The following is a 24,748-nucleotide window of genomic DNA, read 5'->3' as shown; positions in this document are numbered from 1 at the left end:
CATATTCTCAGCTGTAGCATGAGCTCTGGGAGGGAATGGATCGCCAGTTCTTGCTTTGTACCAGAATGACTCCAAGTGCTGGAACCAGCAGCAGTGGAGGAGCTCTGGCAGCCACATGCAGCAGTCAAGCTAACTAACCAACAGGCCAATGCAAAGAGCTGTGCGCTGAAATTCAACGCACAGTTTCTAACGTACAAGCAGCTTTAATTCTTGATGCAGTAAGCCAATGTCATGCTAGTGCATCGGGAGTTAAAATGTGTGGTCAGCAAAGGCTTAACACATTTCAACTCGGGGAGGAGGGGAGCTGACAGCCAGCACTGGTTGAGGATTGCTCTTTGTGCAAAACAAATATCAAGATTGTGCAAAACAGAGCTGAGAAATCAGCACTGCAATTCTCAACAGCCAAGAATTATGACCTCTCAATTACAGGCAGCATTCCTCTTCCCTCCCTCTGCAATCTTAATTACCATCACAATATAGTAAACCTCCCATACCAAAACAGCCCTAACAACCTTATCTATGAAAAGGCAACACTGCCCATATTACACCAGGCCCTAGAACACCAATAAAAGCTCTTATTAGGAAACCAGGCTGCTATAAATCCCTACACAGAAATTACATGCCAGCAAAATGCCTCACCTTGTTCACAAATGCAGAATACAGAGAGAGCCTGACCAAATACAGAATAAAGAGATCAGAAAGTATAAACAGAAATGTGCTGAGAAGAACTGAACTGGAAACCACAACAAGTCAGCCTCTGTATGCAGAGCAACAATGGAAAAATAGAAATATTACCATTCTTCATAAAACATTAAATAAAATCAAGGAATATAAAACATTAATCATAATAGTAAAGTCATAGTCATAAAAAGAATATTTCAAACCAGTTAATGAATAGAATATCAAACATTTCCCAAATACCAAAAAAATATTTTAAAAAATCTGATGAATAAAAAACCCAATTAAAAAATGTACTATTCCCACCCCCTAAAAAAATGTTTACAAGAGCAGAATCATCAAATCACACCCAATAATTACAACTAATAAGGATTTAAAAATCTGCTCTCCATACCTGGGATCTGATTTCCAGTCACCCTGAGATGGTCATGGATTGGGGGAGGTAGGGCTGCACAAATTGTATCTTCTCTCTCCCACACATGCACAATAACGTATTCATTCTCTCACACATTCCCTCTCTCTACCATACACAGGCTGCCTCTCCCTCACCCCCACAGATACATTGTGTGTGCACGTGCCTGTGAGAGCCTATATGTGACACACTCAGACAGGTTCTCACACACACACACACAGGTTCTCACTCATTCACACATGCATACAAGCTCACAAACACACATGGTCTCCCTTTATCATCGGACCGTGGTGGGATGAGCTCCACCATGGCCCCACAGGCCTCCTGCTCTTTGGGCTGTGGTGCTGTGGGCCTCCTGCTGTCTTCAGGCTGTACGGCCCACCACTCTTCCTGCTTGGGAGGGAGGGAGCGGAAGATGTGCGCTAGGGGAAATTGTTGCCCCTAGCGTCCCCTTGGCAGTGAGCGCCCAGGCGAGGTTGGCTGTCAGCCAGTTAGAAAAATGGACACTCAATTTTAGAGTGTCCATTTTCCTAGCCTGTGCATTGTGCATGAGAGGAGAAAGCTTGTGTGAATACCTTGGAGCCTGCCCCACGCCAACTAATGGATGAAAACTCAGGGTGACTGTAAATCAAAGGTTCCCAAGTATTTGCATAAAGTACTGGCAGCAGTGTGAGCCCAGACCAAAATGAAGTGCATCCAGTGAGCAGTGATGGGAGAAAGAACAGAGTTAGCCCCCAATGTTAATGGGATTTTTCATTCTCGGGCTGCAGTGGCTGGAGAGGGAGGCTACTGCAGCTGCCATTTGTGCTGGGGAGGAGGGGAGGTCATGAGTGACAGCAAACCAGAGGGGGAGAGAGCATTTATGTATGATTGAGAGCTTGTATGTAAGTGAGCGAGCATGTGTGTGATTGAGAGAGAGACTGGTCATGGACGTGATGTGTTTCTGTGAGAGAGAGCGAGAGAGACTGGTCAGGGAGATGACTGGTGTATGTGTGTGAGAGAGACAGAGATTGGTCAGGGAAGTGACTAGTATGTGTATGAGAGACAGAGACTGGTCAGGGAGGTGATGTATTTCCCTGAGAGAGAGAGATTGTTCATGGAGACGACTGATGTGTGTGTGTGTATGAGACAGAGACTGGTCAGGGAGGTGACTGGTCTGTGTGAGACAGAGACTGTGTGTGTGTGACTGGTTGTGGGCCATAAGGAAGAGGACCATGAGGACAGAGCTTCAGCAGCCACTGCTACTTCTGGTATGTGCATTAGGCCTGCAAGGGAAAGGAATAGGAGAGTTGCTGGAGAGGGTAAGCAAAGGTGGCCTTTTAAGTTTATCTTTTTTTAATGACTACCGTTTTAATTATTGGGTATTATGTGATGTCTGGTATTTGGACAGTTTTTAATAATTTTTATGAGTTTTTAATTGTTGGATGTTATTCTGTTCATCAGCTGTTTGTAACATTTATTAGTATTGCCTTTTCATAGATAGGGTTGTTACTGTTTGAGTGTGTTCCATAATCCAGGTGTAACTTTGTGCGGGTTAGTTTGTGTGCGTTATTGCAGATCCTAGGACTGTTAGGTGCTATATTTCTCTTTCCATTTCTCCACGTTTGCACTGCATGCAGAGTGGCTTTTTGAGTTTCCATTCCAGTTTCTGCATCCATTTTTATAATTTGTGGTCTTTATGTACTTGGTGAAGGTCGGTTTTGTGTGTGTGACAGAGGTGAGGTATTTTACTAAGATGTAGGCATTTGTATCAGTCTTATTTGTTGTGTTTTCTCATAGGACTTGCGTTAGTGGTAAATTACTGTCTTTTCATAAGGAAGGCTATTGTGCCTGCCAGTAAAGGGAGTTTGTTTTGCTTTTACTGAGATGTCATCAGAACCAGAATATCTTTTTTGTATGGCGAGTTGTACAGGGTAAAGCCCTAGATCTGCTCTGCACTCATTGCTGGGGGTTGAGGGGATTCCTGTGGATGCAGAGTGCATGTTTACATTTAGTCCCATGATGGTCACATGTTCAGTGTGTCACGCATGTGAGAACCATCTTTCAGGTGTGTCCCGGCCGAAAAAAGGTTGAGAACCACTGGTCTAATGTATAAATCTGGACTCTATTGGACCCTCTATGAGTTTCTCCCTGTACCATGGGAGGCAGATAGCATTTTCTTGACATAAGACAGTAAACACAGACTGCTGTGCTCAACAATTTGGGGAATATAAGAACATAAGAAATTGCCATGCTGGGTCAGACCAAGGGTCCATCAAGCCCAGCATCCTGTTTCCAAAAGAGGCCAAACCAGGCCACAAGAACCTGGCAATTACCCAAACACTAAGAAGATCCCATCCTTCTCATGCAATTAATAGCAGTGGCTATTCCCTAAGTAAACTTGATTAATAGCAGTTAATGGACTTCTCCACCAAGAACTTATCCAAATCTTTTTTGAACCCAGCTACAATAACTGCACTAACCACATCCTCTGGCAACAAATTATAGAGCTTTACTGTGCGTTGAGTGAAAAAGAATTTTCTCCTATTAGTCTTAAATGTGCTACTTGCTAACTTCATGGAATGCCCCCTAGTCCTTCTATTATTTGAAAGTGTAAATAACCGATTCACATCTACTTGTTCAAGACCTCTCATGATCTTAAAGACCTCTATCATTTCCCCCCTCAGCCGTCTCTTCTCCAAGCTGGAGGGTGGCCAATGTAACCCCATTATTTAAAAAAGGCTCCAGGGGTGATCCGAGTAACTATAGATCAGTGAGCCTGACTTCAGTGCCGGGAAAAATAGTGGAAACTATTCTCAAGATCAACCTCTTCAGCCTTTCCTCATAGGTGATCTGTTCCATCCCCTTTATCATTTTGGTTGCCCTTCTCTGTACCTTCTCCATCACAACTATATCTTTTTGGAGATGTGGCCACCAGAACTGTACACAGAATTCAAGGTGCGGTCTCACCATGGAGCGATATAGAGGCATTATGGCATTTTCCGTTTTATTAACCATTCCCTTCCTAATAATTCCTAACATTCTGTTTGCTTTTTTGACTGCTGCAGCACACTGAGCCGACGATTTTAAAGTATTATCCACTATGATGCCTAGATCTTTTTCCTGGGTGGTAGCTCCTAATATGAAACCTAACATCGTGTAACTAAAGCAAGGGTTATTTTTCCCTATGTGCAACACCTAGCACTTGTCCACATTAAATTTCATCTGCCATTTGGATGCCCAATCTTCCAGTCTTGCAAGGTCCTCCTGTAATGTGTCACAATCCGCTTGTGATTTAACTACTCTGAATAATTTTGTATCATCCGCAAATTTGATAATCTCACTCGTATTCCTTTCCAGATCATTTATATATATATATATATATATATATATATATATATATATATATATATATATATATATATAGAAAAGCACTGGTCCAAGTACAGATTCCTGAGCCACTCCACAGTTTACCCTTTTCCACTGAGAAAATTGACCATTTAATCCTACTCTCTGTTTCTTGTCTTTTAACCAGCTTGTAATCCATGAAAGGACATTGCCTCCTATCCCATGACTTTTTAGTTTTCTTAGAAGCTTCTCATGAGGGACTTTGTCAAACGCCTTCTGAAAATCCAAATACACTATGTCTACCGGTTCACTTTTATCCACGTTTTATTAACTCCTTCAAAAAAATGAAGCAGATTTGTTACGCAAGACTTCCCTTGGGTAAATCCATGTTGACTGTGTTCCATTAAACCATATCTTTCTATATGCTCTACGATTTTGATCTTGAGAATAGTTTCCACTATTTTTCCCGGCACTGAAGTCAGGCTCACTGATCTGTAGTTACTCAGATCACCCCTGGAGCCTTTTTTAAATAATGGGGTTACATTGGCCACCCTCCATTCTTCAGGTACAATGGATGATTTTAATGATAAGTTATACATTTTAACTAATAGATTTATTTATTTATTTAAAATATTTTCTATACCGTCGTTCAGTAGCTTACCGTCACAACGGTTTACATAGAGGCACATATAGTAAATTGTACATGTATCTGTTCCTATTATTGGTAATGGAGGTGCCTAATAAACTCGGTAACATAGTTTCATAATAATGGCTAAATGTTCATTGTTGTCTAATCTGACCTTTGTCTACAATAAAAACTGTTAGATTATACATTCAAGTTAAGAGGTGCGATAAACAAAGCATAACATACATACAGATAATGTGCTTAGTGCTGTATAAAGATTTTGTGTGTACAGCTTTCAGCGTTTTTCTCTTTCTCGCTCGCTTTATGAAAAAGCTTCTCTAAAGAGCCATGTCTTTAAGCTCTTTTTGAAAGTCTTGAAATCTCTCTGTAGTCTTATCTCTATGGGCATGGTGTTCCATAGTATCGGTCCGGCCAATGATAGTGCTCTTTCTCTGACTTGTGTTAGTTTTGCAGTTTTGACTGAGGGGATGGTTAAGAGGGCTTTGTTGGCAGATCTCAGGCTTCTGTGCTGTGTTTAGCCATTCAGCTGTGTTTAGCCATTCAGCTTTTTCGTCATGGATTAGTTTATGTATTGTAGAAAGGGTTTTATATTTTACCCTGTATTTAATTGGCAACCAGTGTAGGTCAGCTAGTGTTTCAGTGATATGATCTTTTTCTTTTGCCAGTCAGAATTCTTGCGGCTGAGTTTTGGAGTATTTGGAGTGGTCTTATTGTCGTGTATGGTAATCCTAATAGCAGGGCATTACAGTAGTCAGTGCTGGCAAATATTAGAGCTTGTAGGAGAGTTCAGAAGTTCGTTTCATTTAGTAATGGTTTAAGATTAGAAATTTAATTTTTTTTTTAAGTTTATCTTTCTTGATTCTACACACCTAGAAGTTTTTCTATCTGATAAGGGTGGATGAGGGATGTATAACAGTTTTTATTGGATAATGTAACTGGTTTAAATGGAAATATGGCTCTAAGTATTCACATTGATTGAATATTTCCTAAATGTTTTTCTTTTATTTGATGGCTTCCCAGATAGAGGACTTAAACTTGGTAAAACATAAAAGTAATTTCCTTTTTTCTTTTTATGTTTGTTAAAACTTTGGTAATGTTGTTCCAAACATTTACCTGTTTTTCTTTTTCATTAAAAATGTATTAAGAAATTTAATAAAGTACAAATTGAAAAAAAAAAAAATTTAATTTTTTAGTTCCTTCAGTACCCTAGGATGCATGCCATCCAGTCCAGGTGATTTGCTACTCTTTAGTTTGTCAATCTGGCCTACTACATCTTCCAGGTTCACAGTGATTTCGTTCAGTTCGTCTAACTCATCACTCCTGAAAACCACCTCCGGAACTGGTATCTCCCCAACATCCTCATTAGTAAACACGGAAGCAAAGAATTAATTTAGTCTTTCTGCAATGGCCTTATCTTCCCTAAGAGCCCCTTTAACCCCTCGGTCATCTAATGGTCCAACCGACTCCCTCACAGGTTTCTTGCTTCGGATATATTTTTTAAAGTTTTTATTATGAGTTTTTGCCTCTATGGCCAATATATCACTGATCTCCCTCCAGGCTCCCAGTCTCCTGCTGTCTCTGTTTCCTCTCTCTCCCTCTGTGTGGCTGCAGGTGCTGTTATGGTCTCCTCTTTCTCTCCATATGCACTTTTCTGTGTGTGGTTCTCGATCAGGAATGGTGCAAGGTATTAGACATCCTAGGTGAAACTTGCAGCCTTGTGCCCCCCACCCATGGCCCTCTCCACAAACAATTAAAAATGATGCATTTATAACAGATTTTACATGAAAAAGCACATTCAAAGTACACTCTTCTGAGGTAAAAAATCACTTAAAATAACATGTATGTTATATTTACATACACAGCTGTGGTGCCAACCAGAAAACCCTGCAAAAAAATAAAAAGACTCTTGGAACCCATATGGTATTAAGTTTATTGTAACGCGTGTTGACTGTGGGCTTGGCCCTCGGAAAACCATGAGTAAACAATTTCAATTACAATGTAATAAACCTCCCATAGCAAAACAGCATTAATCAACAGCACTCAAACTCAAACTTTACTTACGAAAAGGCAACACTACACATATGACAGCAATCCTTAAACACTAATATATCTCCTATCAGGAAAACAGAACAAACCAAGCTGCTATAGATCTCTACACAGAAACTACACGCTAGCAGAACACAGACAGACCCTCATCAAATGACAATAAAGAGAGCATAAACAGAAACATGCAGACAAAAGCCGAACTGGAAACCAAAAGCCAAAACCTGTATGCAGAGTAAATATAGAAAACCCAAGCATCACCAAGCCTCATAAAATACCAAACAATAAAATAAAGACATTTAAAACATTAATCATAATTAGAAAACCATATAAATCAAAAGAATAAATATTTCAAAACAGCTGACAAATAGGATAACATCCAATAATTAAGAACTCATAATTTTTCTTTTTTAATTAACCAAATACCAATGAAATATTTCAAACCAGCAGACACATAAAACAACCCTCAATAATTAAAACTAATAAGGCTTTGAAAATCCCCCACTCTCCATATCAGGTAGCTTTTGATTTTCACTCACCCTGAGATTCTCTTAGATTACTGGAGGGAGGGAAGAGCACACAAACTTTCTTCTCTGTCCTTATAAGCACATGGTCACCCACAGCCACCCATGCACTCACTCTCTCGCAGACATACAATCTCACCCGTGCCATCTTTCTCTCTCTCTGTCGCACACCCATGCACTCTTTCTCTCACACATACACAAACTCAGTCTGGGCTCCTTTTCTTTTGGCTGCCGACAGGATGGGGTTGGCCAGTGCCTCAGTGGGGGCCTTTTCTTTCTTCTAGCCGATAGCCCTCCAGGCCTCTTTTTCTTAAGTCGCCGGCAGGATGGGGAGCACTGACAGGGTTGCAACATAAGAACATAAGAAAATGCCTTACTGGGTCAGACCAAGGGTCCATCAAGCCCAGCATCCTGTTTCCAACAGTGGCCAATCCAGGTCATAGGAACCTGGCAAGTACCCAAAAACTAAGTCTATTCCATGTAACCATTGCTAATGGCAGTGGCTATTCTCTAAGTGAACTTAATAGCAGGTAATGGACTTCTCCTCCAAGAACTTATCCAATCCTTTTTTAAACACAGCTATACTAACTGCACTGACCACATCCCCTGGTAACAAATTCCAGAGTTTAATTGTGCGTTGAGTAAAAAAGAACTTTCTCCGATTAGTTTTAAATGTGCCCCATGCTAACTTCATGGAGTGCCCCCTAGTCTTTCTACTATCCGAAAGAGTACCCTACTATCCGAAAGAGTACCCTACGGGGTTGAATTTTGTTTCAGGCTGACGCACTTGTGAGGCCTTTCCTCTTCTATGGGTCATCGGTGAGATGGGAGTCTGCCATTGGCTCTGCGGGGCCTTTTTCTTTCTTCTGGCCAACAGCGACGGCAGGCCTCTTTTCTTCTTCGGGTCGCCGATGGCCCTGCGGGGCTTCTTTTCTTTGGGCCAATGGCCTTGTCAGTGTTAGGCCTGGTTTTTTTTTTTTTTTTTTGGCTTCATTCCAATGGCTGAGGGGGGCCTCTCCTTTTTCTTTGGTTGATGGTGGGCAGCCGAAGGCACCACCAGCCAGAGCATGCCTGCAACAGCAAAAAGAAGCTCTGGGCACAGAAAGCAAAGACAGGGCGGGAATGAACTACCCTGCTATCCGCCCCCCCCCAACCAGTCCCAACGTGAAGCTCCCTCTACAGCCAGGGAAGACCAGACAGCAACTTCACCACCTCTCCCATCAACATACATGAAGGAAATACAACAAAAACTTTCACAACTGAAACTAACTCTAAACCCCCAAAAACTGAAATTGTATGGTTAAGGAGAGATACAATGATAATCAAACCGCCAACAGTAGACCTAGGAATTATTAATATTGCTCCCTCAGATCAAGTACGGGACCTAGGAATACAGATCGATGAGAACTTCACTATGAAAAAGCATATAAGCAAATTAATAAAAACAGGATACACCAAGCTGAGAATACTACACCAGTTGAAACCTCTACTATCAATACAGGATTTCCAAACTGTCCTACAAACACTAATATTTTCAAACTTAAGACTACTGCAACTCCATATTACCAGGCCTACCTTCAAGCTTACTAAAACCACTACAGTTACTCCAAAACTAGGGTCAAGGAAATTTGACCACATCACCCCCTTGCTGTGTGACCTGTTCAATAGATCCCTAGAAATGGGAGTGGTGCCAAGTGATTGGAGAAGAGCGGTAGTGGTCCCGCTTCACAAGAGTGGGAGCAGAGAGGAGGCTGGTAACTACAGGCCGGTTAGCCTCACCTCGGTGGTGGGAAAAGTGATGGAGTCGCTGCTGAAAGAAAGAATAGTGAACTATCTATAGTCAGGAGAATTGCTGGACCAGAGGCAGCATGGATTCACCAGGGGAAGATCCTGTCAGACAAATCTGATTGACTTTTTTGACTGGGTGACTAGGGATTTGGATCAAAGAAGAGCGCTCAATGTCATCTACTTGGATTTCAGCAAGGCTTTTGATATGGTCCCGTACAGGAGGCTGGTGAATAAAATGAGAAGCTTAGGAGCGAGTGCCAAGGTGGTGGCCTGGATTGCAAACTAGTTGACGGACAGACGACAATGTGTGCTGATAAATGGAACTTACTCTGAAGAGAGAGCGGGGTTAAGCGGGGTGCCGCAAGGATCGGTGTTGGGCCCGGTCCTGTTCAATATCTATGTGAGCGACATAGTGGACGAGATAGAAGGTAAGGTTTGTCTGTTTGCAGATTACACTAAGATCTGAAACAGAGTGGACACGCCGGAAGGAGTGGAGAGAATGAGACTGGATTTAAGGAAGCTGGAAGAGTGGTCGAAGATATGGCAGCTGAGATTCAATGCCAAGAAGTGTAGAGTCATGCTTATGGGGTGTGGAAATCCGAAAGAACTGTATTCAATGGGGGGCTGATGTGCATGGAGCAGGAGAGAGACCTTGGGGTGACAGTGTCTAACGATCTAAAGTCGGCGAAACAATGTGACAAGGTGATAGCTAAAGCCAGAAGAATGCTGGTGTTACGAGCGCGCGCGGGCGCGGTCGTCTCGGGCGGGTGGTGAGCCCTTGGGCCACGGCAGGACCCCAGGAGGAGCCCAAGGCCACACCGTGGGAGGTGAGCTGAGCAGGCATGGTGAGCGAGGCAGGCAGGAACAGAAGCAGGGAGTCCGACCCTCAGCCGGACCTGCATGCCCATGGTAGCCAACACGGGGAAGTTGACTAATGAACGGTCCTCCAACTGTTCCCGGCCCTTTCGGACCTGCCGCAGGGAACGGCAATGGGCAGCAGGCCGGACAGAGGCGAGGGCAGACAGAGTCCTTAAACAGAAGACATCAAATGGGGCAGAAGCAGGCTGAAGCAAGACGGAGACATCAGGACAAGGGCTGAAGCGAGACACAGGAAAGGTCCAGGCGAGCAGGAACTCCGATGCTGGGATACTCACATCCAAAGCCCCCTCGGCTGGCAGAAGCTCAAGAGCCCGTGGGACGAATCCCTCCTGTTGGCCACTCCAGGGCCCAACAGGACAGAAGGCTCAGGAACCAGGTCAAGGCAGAGACAGGTAGACATCCGGACAAGGGCTGAAGCAGACACTGAAGACAAGGCTGGACGGGAACATTGCACTGTCCATCAGGGCGCCCTACTCAGCCCGCCCGTGGGACTGAGTCGCGGACCACCCTGTCCCAGACGCGCCCTACACAGCCCAGGAAGGCTGGTCGCGGACCACGCTGAGGAGGGTGCGGGGAAGACTCAGGCGAACAGGAACTCCGATGCTGGGATACTCACATCCGAAGCCCCCTCGGCTGGCAGAAACAGGAGCAGACATCAGGCAAAGACACTGGACTAGGAACCATGGAAGACCTGGATCAGCACGGTTACAGCCAACTGTAAGGCCTGATCGAAGGCCCTTTGCAAGTGAACAGGCAGTCCTTAAATACTGGAGGCAGAAGGCAACTCCCTGGGAGGAGCTTGCCAGGACCGCCCACCGCTGGCCATAAAGTCAGGTGGAGAGCTGCGGGCCAGCCCCTAGGAGAAGGGCGTCGCCAAACAGGAAGTCCAAACGCTGAGGCTTGCAAGCCACAGGCATGCCTCAGGAGCAGCTAGGCCTCTCAGGCCCTGGAGCAAGTCCTGGATGCTGCGCAGGCGAGGCCCTGGCTTCAGAGCGGCCTCCAGAGGAAGGTAAGAGACCTCCTGTAGCACAGCAGCAGGGGGGATCGCAACAGCTGGGCTGCATAGAGAGAGAAATATCACGTAAGAAAAGGGAAGCGATTATCCCCTTATACAGGTCCTTGATGAGGCCTCACCTGGAGAACTATGCTCAGTTCTGGAGACCGTATCTCCGAAGGGACAGAGAGAGATGGATGTGGTCCAGAGAAGGGCGACCAAAAAGGTGGATGGTCTTCATCGAATGACTTATGAGGAGAGATTGAAGAATCTAAATATGTACACCCTGGAGGAAAGGAGGAGAAGAGGTGATATGATACAGACTTTCAGATACTTGAAAGATTTTAATGATCCAAAGATAATGACAAACCTTTTCTGTTGGAAAGAAATCAGCAGAACCAGGGGTCACGATTTAAAACTCCAGGGAGGAAGACTCAGAACCAATGTCGGGAAGTATTTCTTCACGGAGAGGGTGGTGGATGCCTGGAATGCCTTTCCGGAGGAAGTGGTGAAGACCAGAACTGTGAAGGACTTCAAAGAGGCGTGGGATAAACACTGTGGATCCATAAAGTTATGTTCCATGTAAACCGCCATCCCGGCGATAGTTATCTCTGTTATCTGTGAACCGGAGTGATATGTATATTATACAGGAACGTCCGGTATATAAAAACCAAAAATAAATAAATAAATAAATAAAGTCTAGAGGATGTGAATGAAGAGTGGGTGGCTCACGGGAATGATGGCTACTACCTGGAGATAATACCTTTATTCAATAAACATATACATGGTTAATGCGACTCCAACAATGCTCTAAGCTTCAACAGCAAGAGGAAATGTGGAAAAAAGGATTTGCATTCACAAAAAAGCGGGGAGTAGTTTGCTTGTTATGGCAGTTACTACCCCAAACCAAATAAGCCTGATACTTCACTTTCAATGCATATCCATCGTAGCTCTCTGCTTCAACGGCAGGGGAGAAAGACTGATACTTCACTTTCAATGCATATCCAGCATAGCTCTCTGCTTCAATAGCAGGGGAGAAAGTCTGATACTTCACGCATATCCAGCATAGCAAAGTTGACCAAGAATATGCACAAATATGAACAAGAACATATATCTGCTGTGATGCTGACCTAGATTATGAATGCTGAGACAGAATGTGATTGTTAACCAAGAATATGAACGCTGATTTTGTAAACCATTGTGATCTTATTCTGAAAATATGGTATTAAAAAAAATGCCTAAATAAATAAATATTAGATACTTGGGTATCTGGCTTACAGTGCACATACATTAATTATTAGAGTTAAATTATGTTCCCCTGTTGAGGAAAATATACAAAGATTTGGAGATATGGTTGAATGACTTAATTTCTTGGCTAGGAAGAGTGGCAGTGCTGAAAATGAATGCCTTGGCATGACTATCGTATCTATTTCAAACACTTCCAATTGAGGTTCCCAAAACTTTGTTTAATCAAATGCAAAAGAAATTTCAGAGTTTTATTTGGAGACACAGGCTAAAAGGAGTAGGAGGCTTGGGAGCATCACATATAGAGAATTATTATCATGCTTTCCAACTTCTGAGTGATTGTGGATTGGCAACAGAGAGGGGTAGTTAAGCAATGGATATCTATAGAACAAACCTTTACAAGTAAAACTCCCCCTCGAGCGTACATATGGGTAGAAAAGAAATATAGAATTTCATGGAAAATACACAATCCATATGTCAAACATAGTTTGAAGATATGGGACAAATATTGTACACATTTGGTTACACGGGGGAGACTCTCTCCACTCATACCAATACAATACAACAGGGGCTTTTTGCTGGGTTTTGCATAGAGGAATGTTTCAAAAATGAGAAGGATTGGGGCTTATTTGCTTGGGGCAGGTTGCTTCTAAAGGGGTAGTGCTAGTTTTGCTTACCTGAGGGATGAATATTCTCTGGCTCAGGGGGATTTGTATGCTTATTTCCAAATAAGGCATTTTTTAGACCACAAAGTGAGTAAGGTATGATTGGGTAAAGAGATATCTGGAATGGAAGGGATATGCTCCAAGAACACTAAAATTAAAGGTCTGATGTCTCAGTTGTTACTCTTGAATAAGCCAAGAGCCTGTATATGTTGGTCTATAACCACATCCGCTTAATGCTGGTAGTGTGCGGGAGCTGCCAGAGTCTTCTTCCGTGACACAGGTGCATTAGTTAATCTCAAAAGTCATTGAAATGCTGCTCCATTGTGTTAGGTCCATGTGCGTTTCCACCCCTTTTCTTCCTTTGTTTTAAAATTGGAAAACAGACTGGTGGGGCTTTGAGTGCTTCCCTAGTTCTCTCCATGTCAGCAGTCCCTGCTCTGCAGAGGTGGGTCTTACACACAACACTTTGGTTAATGTAAGAGTGCCTAGGGCTTGAAAAGATTGGGACACACTGACCTAGGCAGTAGTATTGTGTCTCCTTCCCCCAGGCCCTTTGTAGTTCACTTCATCAGTTTTCAGTACAACATCCTCCCTCTATCAGACATGTTTTCCCTGACCGCCACTCTAGCCCACCCTCCTCTCTGGGGGCTTTTACCTGGGATACCGTGTCTCCTCCTTCAGTTTTTGCACAGTGGGCAGATCCACCAGCTCGCAGAATTTATCCAGCTTGACTCGGATGACCTCTGAGCCTTGACTAACGATGACCATCGCTCTAGGGTCTCTATGTACTGGCACATCCAGACAACTCTAAGGCATAAAAAGGACATGAGGTGTAAAAAGAGACCTTCAGCTTTGGAAAGCCCATCTCCCTGATTTGGAGGAGATATTCAGGATGATGCTTTGTAAGGTGGGAGAATCTCATCAGGTAGGGTCTCCAACAGGAAGGTGAGATCCCTTTAGGGAAATTCCTGAAGCAGAAAACCTGTTTGAGAGTGATTATTTAGCTCTCCTTAGTTTGGATTATTTATTTTATTTATTTGTCTTTATATACGGCCTGTAAAGCAAGCTATGCACGCGGTTTACAAATTAAAAACATACATAGTAAACCAGATTGTCTGTAATAATGGTCTCATCGTCGTTAGTCAGAGATTACCTCCTGCTGACACAGCCTGCCGTCCTTCTCGAGACATGACTCGATGTACTCAATATCCACACCTCTCTGCAAAAATCAGAAATAAATGGAAATATGAAGGGAAAAATTTAAATAACAAAAAATAAAATAATTTTTTTAATTTATATTCAGCCTCTTGTGGCACTTACAAATCAGGTATTTCCCTTTTCCCAGAGGGCTCACAGTCTAAGGGCCTGATTTATTACGGCTTTTCTCCCATTCTGGGTTTATGGGAAAAATGCTTAGTAAATGAGTCCCTATACCTGAGGCAATAGAGAGTGAAGTGACTTGCCCAAGGATACAAGGAGCAGCAGCAGGATTTAAACCCTAGCTTCCCTGGTTCATAGCCTGAGGCAATAGAGAGTGAAGTGACTTGCCCAAGGATACAAGGAGCAGCAGCAGGATTTAAACCCTAGCTTCCCTGGTTCATAGCCTGCTGCTCTAAACACTAAGCTACTCCTCCATCATCAATGCTAGTGTTCGATGTGTGTGTGTAGCATTCCCATAAAAAAGAATCTCAGCATCAGTTGGTGTTTTTAAGAGAAAGCTGGAAAGTTTATGAACCTGTGGGGTATTAGTGGCTGATGATGATGTACCACCACCCCAAGCTAGATTGGCTTCAACAGACAACCCAAAAGAGGCGAACCCTGAAGAATGCAAGTAATTTTAATTTCCCTGTTCTATAATCCCCTGTTTTTTGTAATTTCTTGTTAAGTTCTCTGTAAACCGATGATGTAGCCATGAATACCGGTATAAAAAAAACTGTTATATAAATAAAATTATATTTCTGGTCATGGAAACGTCCCTTGTTTGTTGCTCTAGGTGTCGGAAATGCTTTGGACATCATAAGTATAACTTTGTTCTTCAAAGCCAGAAATGTAAAATAGATATAGAAAAGAAAGATGTGGTAAGAAATAGACTTGGAGAGGACAAGAGCTTGCAAGCAGAGTGAGTCAGCTTTAGGGCTAATGGTGCCCTTGGCAAAAATCATTGATAGAGCCTCCAACTGATCCCCCCCTTCCTTGATCGTTGGCTTGGTAATAATGGGTGAAGAGGGTGTGCATGCCAGCTTTCTTTATGAGTAAGTGGCAGAGGTATCTATAGATAGAAGTACTGAGGGGTGGGGATGACACAGGGACAAGTCTAAGCAATGTTTCCACACATCACAATCACCCCCACAGAAAGCGCCCTGCCTTCAAAATGACTGTAAAAGACACGATAAGAAAACGTTCCAGTGACCTTCTATACAAGTAAAAAACTTCAGACAGTTTCAACCATCCTGTAAAACTGCCAGTAAAATTATTTGATTGCATTGTTCAACCATTTCTTCTGTATGGATACAGGAATGAAGCCTGGAGTCTATACAGGAAAGGAGAGAGTGTCAATAAAAGGTCCTGCACTTTCAGTTATTTGTTTCTTCCTTTAATTGATTTATAGTATATTCTGCTTTATGGCACTTCATACCAGATTACATTCAGGTACTGTAAAACATAAGAAATTGCCATGCTGGGTCAGACCAAGGGTCCATCAAGCCCAGCATCCTGTTTCCAACAGAGGCCAAACCAGGCCACAAGAATCTGGCAATTATCCAAACACTAAGAAGATCCCATGCTACTGATGCAATCAATAGCAGTGGCTGTTCCCTAAGTAAACTTGATTAATAGCTGTAAATGGACTTCTCCTCCAAGAACTTATCCAAACCTTTTTTGAACCCATCTATACTAACTGCACTAACCACATCCTCTGGCAACAAATTCCAGAGATTTATTGTGCGTTGAGTGAAAAAGAATTTTCTCCGATTAGTCTTAAATGTGCTACTTGCTAATTTCATGGAATCCCCCCTAGTCCTTCTATTATTCGAAAATGTAAATAACCAAGTCACATCTACTCATTCAAGACCTCTCATGATCTTAAAGACCTCTATCATATCCCCCCTCAGTCGTCTCTTCTCCAAGCTGAACAGCCCTAACCTCTTCAGCCTTTCCTCATAGGGGAGCTGTTCCATTCCCCTTATCATTTTGGTAGCCCTTCTCTGTACCTTCTCCATCGCAGTTATATCTTTTTTGAGATGTGGCGACCAGAATTGTACACAGTATTCAAGGTGCGGTCTCACCATGGAATGATACAGAAAAACCCGCGGGAGAGCCGGCGAGTGCCCGCTCTCCCGTCACATGCCCAGGCCACTCTCCTGGGCGTGCAATTCAGTAAGGAAAAATATGTAAAGGAGGGCCCGTGGTATTGGCCCGACAGTGAGATTCAAAAGCGGGCTGGACGAGTTCCTGAAGGAAAAGTCCATGAATAGTTATCAGCTAGGTAACCTTGGGAAAGCCGGCGCTTATCCCTGGGAGTGAGATACAAGAAACAGATCAACTATTGAAGATTTGACGGGCACTTGTGCCCTGGAGTGGTCACTGTCAGAGACTGGATGCTGGGCTCGATGGACCTTGCTCTGACCCAACTTGGCATTTCTTATGTTCTCGTATAATTCACTTGCCCTCTGGCATTTTCAAAACCCTTTGTATGATAAAATTGTGCATTACTCTAGACTTTATGAGGTGTACTTTCAAAAAATCTATTTATTTATTTATTTTTAACTTTTATATACTGATGATCCTGTATAGGATACATATCGCACCGGTTTATATGAAACTGAACTGTCGCCGAGGGGTGGATACAGCGAAACAAGTTGTACAATGAACATGCGAAACACTGAACATGTGGGACATTAGCAATACATTATGATATAGTAAAATAACAATATAATAAATGAAATGAAGGTAAAAATGGGTTACAATAATAATAAGATAACATAAGGTTAATAAAGAAAAAATAAAATAAATAAAATGACATAAAATAGAAACAAAGGGCTATGCCTGATGAAAATTTCTAAATCGTCTTTAGGAGAAAGTGACATAGAGGGAGAGGTGGCGTAACTGGATAGCATGGATCTGGGAAGTGGCAAAAACCGATGGACGACGGGAGAAGGCTAACTTGGTCTACAGGAGGCTGTGAGGGAAGAGGACCACCGTGCATTGAGGCATTTAATTTAGAAGGATTCATAGAGGGATTAAGTGGTTTGTAGCTGAGCGAAGGTCCGTGGCTAGGTTATGGGATTAATGAGGACTTTGTCTCCTAGAGTAGTCAGAGATCTGGGGCTGTATGGAGTGATGGTGTAGATAGGAGGGTTAGAGTCACTAATCTGGTCTATGGTTGGACATAAACCTGGGAAGCCAAAATGCACAGGTTATCTCTCAGCAAAGGCCTGGCTGAAGAGCCAAGTTTTCAGTTTCTTTTTGAAAACCAGGGGGCAGTGTTCATGACGGAGGTCCGGCGGGAGTGAGTTCCAAAGGGAAGGACCCGCTGTGGAGAGGGCGTGCTTCCTTAAAGAGATTTTAGCTGGTGGAATATATTTATTTATTTTATTTATTTAAAGCTTTTCTATACCGGCATTCATGATACAATCATATCATGCTGGTTTACAAAGAACAGGGGGTGCAATAACTTTGTTCTTTTAACATGTGCAGAGGAAGCAAAAGTTACAATATAACAGGGTTGTTGAAACTGGGGAAGGAAGAAGAGAAGAATAGACATGATTAATAGAATCTTTACAGAAGTAAATTAATTTACATTGTGCGGTAATGTCTCTCTATGTATATAAGTTTGGCCTCCATTGTTAAATGTAACTGTACCTTCTGTCACCTCAGTTCTGGTTCTATGTTTTTAAGTTCTATGTATTTATCGCACCCCCGTTCTATGTAAACCAGCAAGATATGTTTTCATTATTGCCGGTATATAAAAACTCTAAATAAATAAATAAATAAATAAATAAATAATGCAGTAAAGTCTGTGATGTAGTGCAGCGCTGCCGGAGGCAGGAATGGATAAGATACCATATGGCGGCTAGTAATACTAGAGCCAGCCAGCAGGGGGAGCAGGTGAAGGCGAGAACTACAAATCCCAGGTTCCTAGAACCACCACCTGACCTGTAGAGAGAGCCTGGAGGCGAGCAGGTGTCAGACTCTGACACTAATGAGTCACACAGGTGAGCCTGGGGAGCTAGAGGAAGAGGGCGTGCCTAGGTAGCAGCAGTGGCCAGAAAAAGCCAGTGCCAGGAAGCAAAGGGGAGAAGGAAACGGAGGTAGGTTCCAGGGGAGAGGAATCCTCCAGCTGTCTCAGGGGCACAGCCTAGCCTGAAAAGGGAAACAGAGAACCTGTACCCTAAGGGAAGTTAGGGCAGGTGTGTTTGCGGGTGAACTGGAGAGCCGGGGGGCTCAAACAGTACCTTTAATCCAGCACATGTGTTAAGGGGGTTTGCTGGGGAACTGGAGAGCCGGGGGGGGGCTCAAACAGTACCTTTGCTCCAGCACATGTGTTAAGGGGTTAGATTGCTGGAGAGCGGGGGCAGGGTCATTTGTTCAGCTCCTGAGGGGACGGAGCCAATGTAACAGATTCAGCTACTCTCCTTTATAAAAATGCTTTGAGGAACCTCTCTCTCTCTCTGTGTTATCTTTGGGGGTTGGGGGACTGCTTCAACCCCATGCCATACAAAGAGAACCCAGAAGCCCAGCAAAACCAGGGCCGGCAGAGACCTGAACCCAGGGAGTCCTGTGAGTCTGAGGGACTCCAGGGATATCCAGGACTCGCGAGGGGCCTGAACCGGAGGCAGTGGAGCGGCACCCAGGGCAGCACGGGCGGTGAGCCTTCACAAGTCTCTCAATGGATATTAGACTCGGGAAAGGCTTGTTTAAATAGCCAAGTCTTAAGCCTTTTTCTGAATGTTAATAAGCAAGGTTCAAGTCTAAGATCAGGTGGTAAGGTATTCCAAAGAGAGGGGCCCGCTGTAGAAAAGGCCCGGTCTCTGAATGCTATAAGGTGTGTTGATTTAGTTGGGGGAACAGTCAGGGATCCTTTGTAGGCTTCTCTGATGGGTCTGGATGATGTGTGTAGTTTGAGGGGGATTTGGAGGTTAAGAGGGGCTTGGGAGTGGATGGATTTGTGGATGATGGTGATGGACTTGTGTAGGATTCTGTAGTGTATTGGCAGCCAGTGTAGATTTATTAGAATGGGAGAGATGTGGTCTCTTCTTCTGGAATTTGTCAGAATTCTGGCTGCCGCATTCTGGAGCATCTGAAGTGGTTTGATGGATGAGGACGGGAGACTTAGTAAGATAGAGTTGCAATAATCCATTTTGGAGAATATTACGGATTGTAAGACTGTTCGGAAGTCATGAAAGTGTAGGAGTGGTTTCATTCTTTTGATTACCTGCAGCTTGTAGAAGCAGTTCTTGGTTGTGTTGTTAATAAATGTTTTTAAATTCAGATGTTTGTCTATTACTACCCCTAGGTCTCTAGCTGTGTAACAATGGTGTTGACTGGAGCAATTTGTGGGGAGTTGCTGTTTTTGGGGGTGATGATGAGGAGTTCCGTTTTGGCAGAGTTTAGAATTAGGTTTAGGTTTGCGAGGAGTCGGTTGATCTCTTGGAGGCAGTTTTCCCATTGTTTGTGATAGATTCTTTGATGGGTATCAGAATTTGTACGTCGTCGGCGTATAAGAAATGTTTTAGTTGTAGGTTCGTCAACAGTTGGCATAGAGGAAAAAGGTAAATGTTGAATAGAGTTGGGGATAGTGAGGAACCTTGAGGAACTCCTTGTGAGGAATTGTAGCGTGGGGATTCTTTATTGTTGATTTTAACTTTGTAACCTCTGTTACAAAGGAATGTTTTGAACCATGAGTGAGCAGTGCCTGTAATTCCAATGTCCGAAAGGCGGTTAAGGAGGGTGGCATGATTGACAGTGTCGAAGGCTGCCGACAGGTCCAATAGAATTAATAGGAATGATTGTCCTTTGTCCAAGCCCATGATGAGATGGTCTGTTAGCAATAAGAGTAATGGAACAAACTCAGCATGGCTTTACCCAGGGCAAGTCTTGCCTCACAAATCTGCTTCACTTTTTTGAAGGAGTTAATAAACATGTGGATAAAGGTGAATCGGTAGATATAGTGTACTTGGATTTTCAGAAGGCGTTTGACAAAGTTCCTCATGAGAGGCTTCTAGGAAAAGTAAAAAGTCATGGGATAGGTGGCGATGTCCTTTCGCGGATTGCAAACTGGCTAAAAGACAGGAAACAGAGAGTAGGATTAAATGGACAATTTTCTCAGTGGAAGGGAGTGGACAGTGGAGTGCCTCAGGGATCTGTATTGGGACCCTTACTTTTCAATATATTTATAAATGATCTGGAAAGAAATAAGACGAGTGAGATAATCAAATTTGCAGATGACACAAAATTGTTCAGAGTAGTTAAATCACAAGCAGATTGTGATAAATTGCAGGAAGACCTTGTGAGACTGGAAAATTGGGCATCCAAATGGCAGATGAAATTTAATGTGGATAAGTGCAAGGTGATGTATATAGGGAAAAATAACCCATGCTATAATTAAACAATGTTGGGTTCCGTATTAGGTGCTACAACCCAAGAAAGAGATCTAGGTGTAATAGTGGATAACACATTGAAATCGTCGGTTCAGTGTGCTGCGGCAGTCAAAAAAGCAAACAGAATGTTGGGAATTATTAGAAAGGGAATGGTGAATAAAACGGAAAATGTCATAATGCCTCTGTATCGCTCCATGGTGAGACCGCACCTCGAATACTGTGTACAATTCTGGTCGCCGCATCTCAAAAAAGATATAATTGCGATGGAGAAGGTACAGAGAAGGGCTACCAAAATGATAAGGGGAATGGAACAACTCCCCTATGAGGAAAGACTAAAGAGGTTAGGACTTTTCAGCTTGGAGAAGAGACGACTGAGGGGGGGATATGATAGAGGTGTTTAAAATCATGAGAGGTCTAGAACGGGTAGATGTGAATTGGTTATTTACTCTTTCGGATAGTAGAAAGACTAGGGGGCACTCCATGAAGTTAGCATGGGGCACATTTAAAACTAATTGGAGAAAGTTCTTTTTTTACTCAACGCACAATTAAACTCTGGAATTTGTTGCCAGAGGATGTGGTTAGTGCAGTTAGTATAGCTGCGTTTAAAAAAGGTTTGGATAAGTTCTTGGAGGAGAAGTCCATTACCTGCTATTAAGTTCACTTAAAGAATAGCCACTGCCATGGTAACATGGAATAGGCTTAGTTTTTGGGTACTTACCAGGTTCTTATGGCCTGGATTGGCCACTGTTGGAAACAGGATGCTGGGCTTGATGGACCCTTGGTCTGACCCAGTATGGCATTTTCTTATGTTCTTATGTTCAGTGCTTAAAGCCTTGCGGAACCCGTATTGTGTGGGGTGTAGTATTTTGTAATCTTCGAGGTAGTTAGAGAGTTGCGAATTGACCAGTTTTTCCAAAATCTTTGCTACAAAAGGCAGGTTGGAGATAGGGCGGAAGTTATTTGGGTTCTTGGGATCCAAGTCTGGTTTCTTTAGTAGTGGTTTAAGAGAAGCGGTTTTTAGGGCGTCTGGGAAGATTCCCTGTGATAAGGAACAGTTTATAATGTCCGCTAGTGGTTTGGAGATGGTTTTCGGGTATTAGCAGGAGCAGTTTTGACGGTATTAGGTCGAAGGGATGGGAGGAAGGTTTCATTTTCTTTAACAGAGATTGGATCTCTAATGCGGTAGTAGGTTCGAACGAATCCAGTGAGATTCTTTTGTTGAGGAGGTGGTAGTAGCTGGTCAGAGGTGTGGGGCTCGGTGGCAGGAGGGTTAAGAGATTAGTGATTTTACTTTGGAAGAATAGGGCTAGTTCATCGGCTTTGGATTGAGTTTGTTCATTGGGGATGGACGGTGTGTTAGGTTGTGTTAGTTCGGATACGTAGGAGAAGAGGGCTCTGGCGTCGAAGGTAAGGTCGTGAATCTTGAGAGCGTAGAAATCCCTTTTTGCCTTTAGGGTAGAGTTCCTGTAGTGGTGGAGGGCAGTTTTGTAGGTGGAAAGTGTGCTGGGACAAGGGGTTTTGCGCCATAAGTTTTCCTTACTTCTGAGGATTTGTTTGAGTTTCCGTAAGTCATCGGTGAACCATGGTTGTCGTTTTGGGGAATTTGGGTTGAGTGTTTTTGTTGACAGTGGACATAATTTATTTGCTATTTCCTCTGTGATATTGCTCCAGGAAGATAAGGCTGAGTTGGGATCTGAAAGATTTAAGTGTGGAAGTTCTTTAGCCAGGTGGAAGCTGAGGTCATCGGAAGAACAAGATCTTCTGTAGGAAAATTGAGATTGAGGGGGGTGAGAGTTACGGGTTTCTGTTATTGAAAAAGTAGTGGAGATTAGTGAGTGATCCGACCAGGGGACCGGAGTGCAAATAGGGGGGGATGAGTGTGTGATACCAGAGTTCGTGAAGATGAGGTCCAGTGTGTGGCCTGCTTTGTAGGTGGGCTTGTTGATAATCTGTTGGAAGCCCATGGCTGTAAGTGAGGAGAGTAAGGCTTCACAGTTGGTTGTGCGTGTATTGTTGTTGACATGAAGGTTGAAATCTCCTAGGATCACGGCGGGGGAGTCCAGGTTAATGGGTTTTGCAATTAATTCTATTATGGGGGAGGCATCTGAATCAAGGAGGCCTGGAGGGGCATAGAGTAAGAGGATTTGGAGTTGGGATGTTTTGAAGAGGCCCATTTCTAATTTTGAATCCAATTTTACTGGGAGTTGGGAGACTCTTAACTCTTTTTTGGTTGCTAGAAGTAGTCCCCCCTCCCCTTTTCTTTAGACGGGGGAGGGAAAAGAAGTCATACATCTGTGTGGGGAGTTGATTTATTAGGGCTATATCTGTTGGTTTAAGCCAGGTTTCCGTTATGGCGCAGATACCTGGTTTGGTGTCTAGGAGATAGTCATTGAGGATCAGAGTTTTCTTAGTGATGGATTGTGCGTTGAAAAGAGTTAGGGAGAATAAAGCGAGACCATGGAATTGGCTGAGAGGGGTGATCAGGATCGGGATGAGTGTTTTGGAAGAGCGTGGATGATATTGCATTGTTGCTTTATTTGTGTTGTAAAAGCTGCGGTGAAGAATAGGAATTGGGAATCCCGGTAGCATAATGGTCTAGTTATGCGATAGGGGATGGGTTGAGTGCTGGATGAATGCTGTAAGAGGCTGGATGAGGCTGGATGATGATGCTGGATGAAGGCTGGATGAGGCTGGATGAATGCTGGATGAGGAGTAAGTATGTTGGCTGTGACTCGACTGCATCAATGCTGGGGTGGGGTAGACTATCGTAAGAGGGGGCCTTAGTCCTAAATCTAAGTCCTCAGTAGAGAAGGGAGTCCATTAAGCGACCTGTAGGTTGACCATTGCTGAAGGGTGTAAATTACTGGTGATTGCTGTACAGTAGTCCTAAAGGATTAAGATGTGGGGTGAGTGGACCCTCTGGAGAAGAATCCAGTGGATATCTCGGTGTGGGATAGTAGAAGGAGAGGTGTAGGCGGGAAGGGCCCCTGTCCTGGTTCCTGGGGCTCACGAAGGGGCGCACTAAGGGGCAGGCCCCTTAGGTCGCGCTCCTTTGTGTGTGCGACGCCGCCGGGAAGCGCGAATGTTTAAAGGGCTCTAGCTGCGTGCTGATAGACCGGCTGCCCTGGGGGCGCGGTTTAGGACTCACCGCGATGTCTCTCTGCTTCGTCGGGGTTTAGTTTTTTTTTCCTTTTTCTTCACTTCCCTTCCGCTTTAATTTAATTTATGCCGCTTTCGTCTCTGCTTGGCTCACGAGGGGTGAGCAGGCTCTTGCCCCGAATGGGCCACGCCGATCGCGTTAGCCCCGACAGAGGTAAGGTGGCGCGGAAGGCGGATGGGCGCCGAAAAGCGTATCCTTGTATGCTCTTCTGATGGGTCTGCTTGAAATGTATGGCCGTAGTTGGAATGTTAGGTTGAGAGGGGAGATATCGTGCAAAGCCTTGTGGATCATCATAAGGGCTTTAAAGAGAATCCTGAATTTGATTGGTAACCAGTGAAGGTTTTGCAGGATGGGTATGATGTGTTCCCTTTTGTTGGTGTTTGTGAGGATCCTGGCAGCAGCGTTCTGGACCATCTGAAGTGGTTTAATTGTGTTGGCGGGTAGACCCAGAAGGAGGGAGTTGCAGTAATCCACTTTGGATAGGATGATAGATTGTAGTACCAAGCGGAAGTCTCGGAGGTGTAGGAGTAGTTTTAGTTTTTTTAGTACCTGAAATTTGAAGAAGCATTCTTTGGTGGTGGTGTTTACGAATTTTTTCAGGTTAAGTTGGTTGTCGAATTTGTGGCAAGACTTCCATGTTTAGATATTGTTTACCCAAAAGATGAAGGCAGTGGTTGCCAGTCACCTTCTGAAGGGGGCCTCATTTTCAGCTGTTTAAAGTCCAGAGAAGCCTCCTGATGCAGTACTTGAAGCAACACAGACCCAGGTCAGGTTTCCGATCAGACAAGA

The 24,748-nt window shown here is 43.7% G+C and overlaps 1 protein-coding gene across 1 annotated transcript in view; it reads right to left on the bottom strand.

The window, feature by feature from the left end:
* The window catches only part of LOC115083213, a 99,967-nt gene that overhangs the window by 6,757 nt on the left and 68,462 nt on the right, over positions 1 to 24,748 (bottom strand). Inside the window, exons 14-15 of the mRNA XM_029587020.1 lie at positions 14,355 to 14,420; positions 13,857 to 14,008 (exon numbers count right to left, since the gene is read on the bottom strand). Coding sequence (XP_029442880.1) covers positions 13,857 to 14,008; positions 14,355 to 14,420 — 218 coding nt within the window. The remainder of the gene's footprint in view (positions 1 to 13,856; positions 14,009 to 14,354; positions 14,421 to 24,748) is intronic.

The sequence above is a fragment of the Rhinatrema bivittatum genome, chromosome 2 (assembly GCF_901001135.1).
Source record: "Rhinatrema bivittatum chromosome 2, aRhiBiv1.1, whole genome shotgun sequence".
NCBI lineage: Eukaryota > Metazoa > Chordata > Amphibia > Gymnophiona > Rhinatrematidae > Rhinatrema > Rhinatrema bivittatum.
The sequence above is the reverse complement of the archived record's forward strand: the minus strand, read 5'-3'. Positions and strand labels throughout refer to the sequence as shown.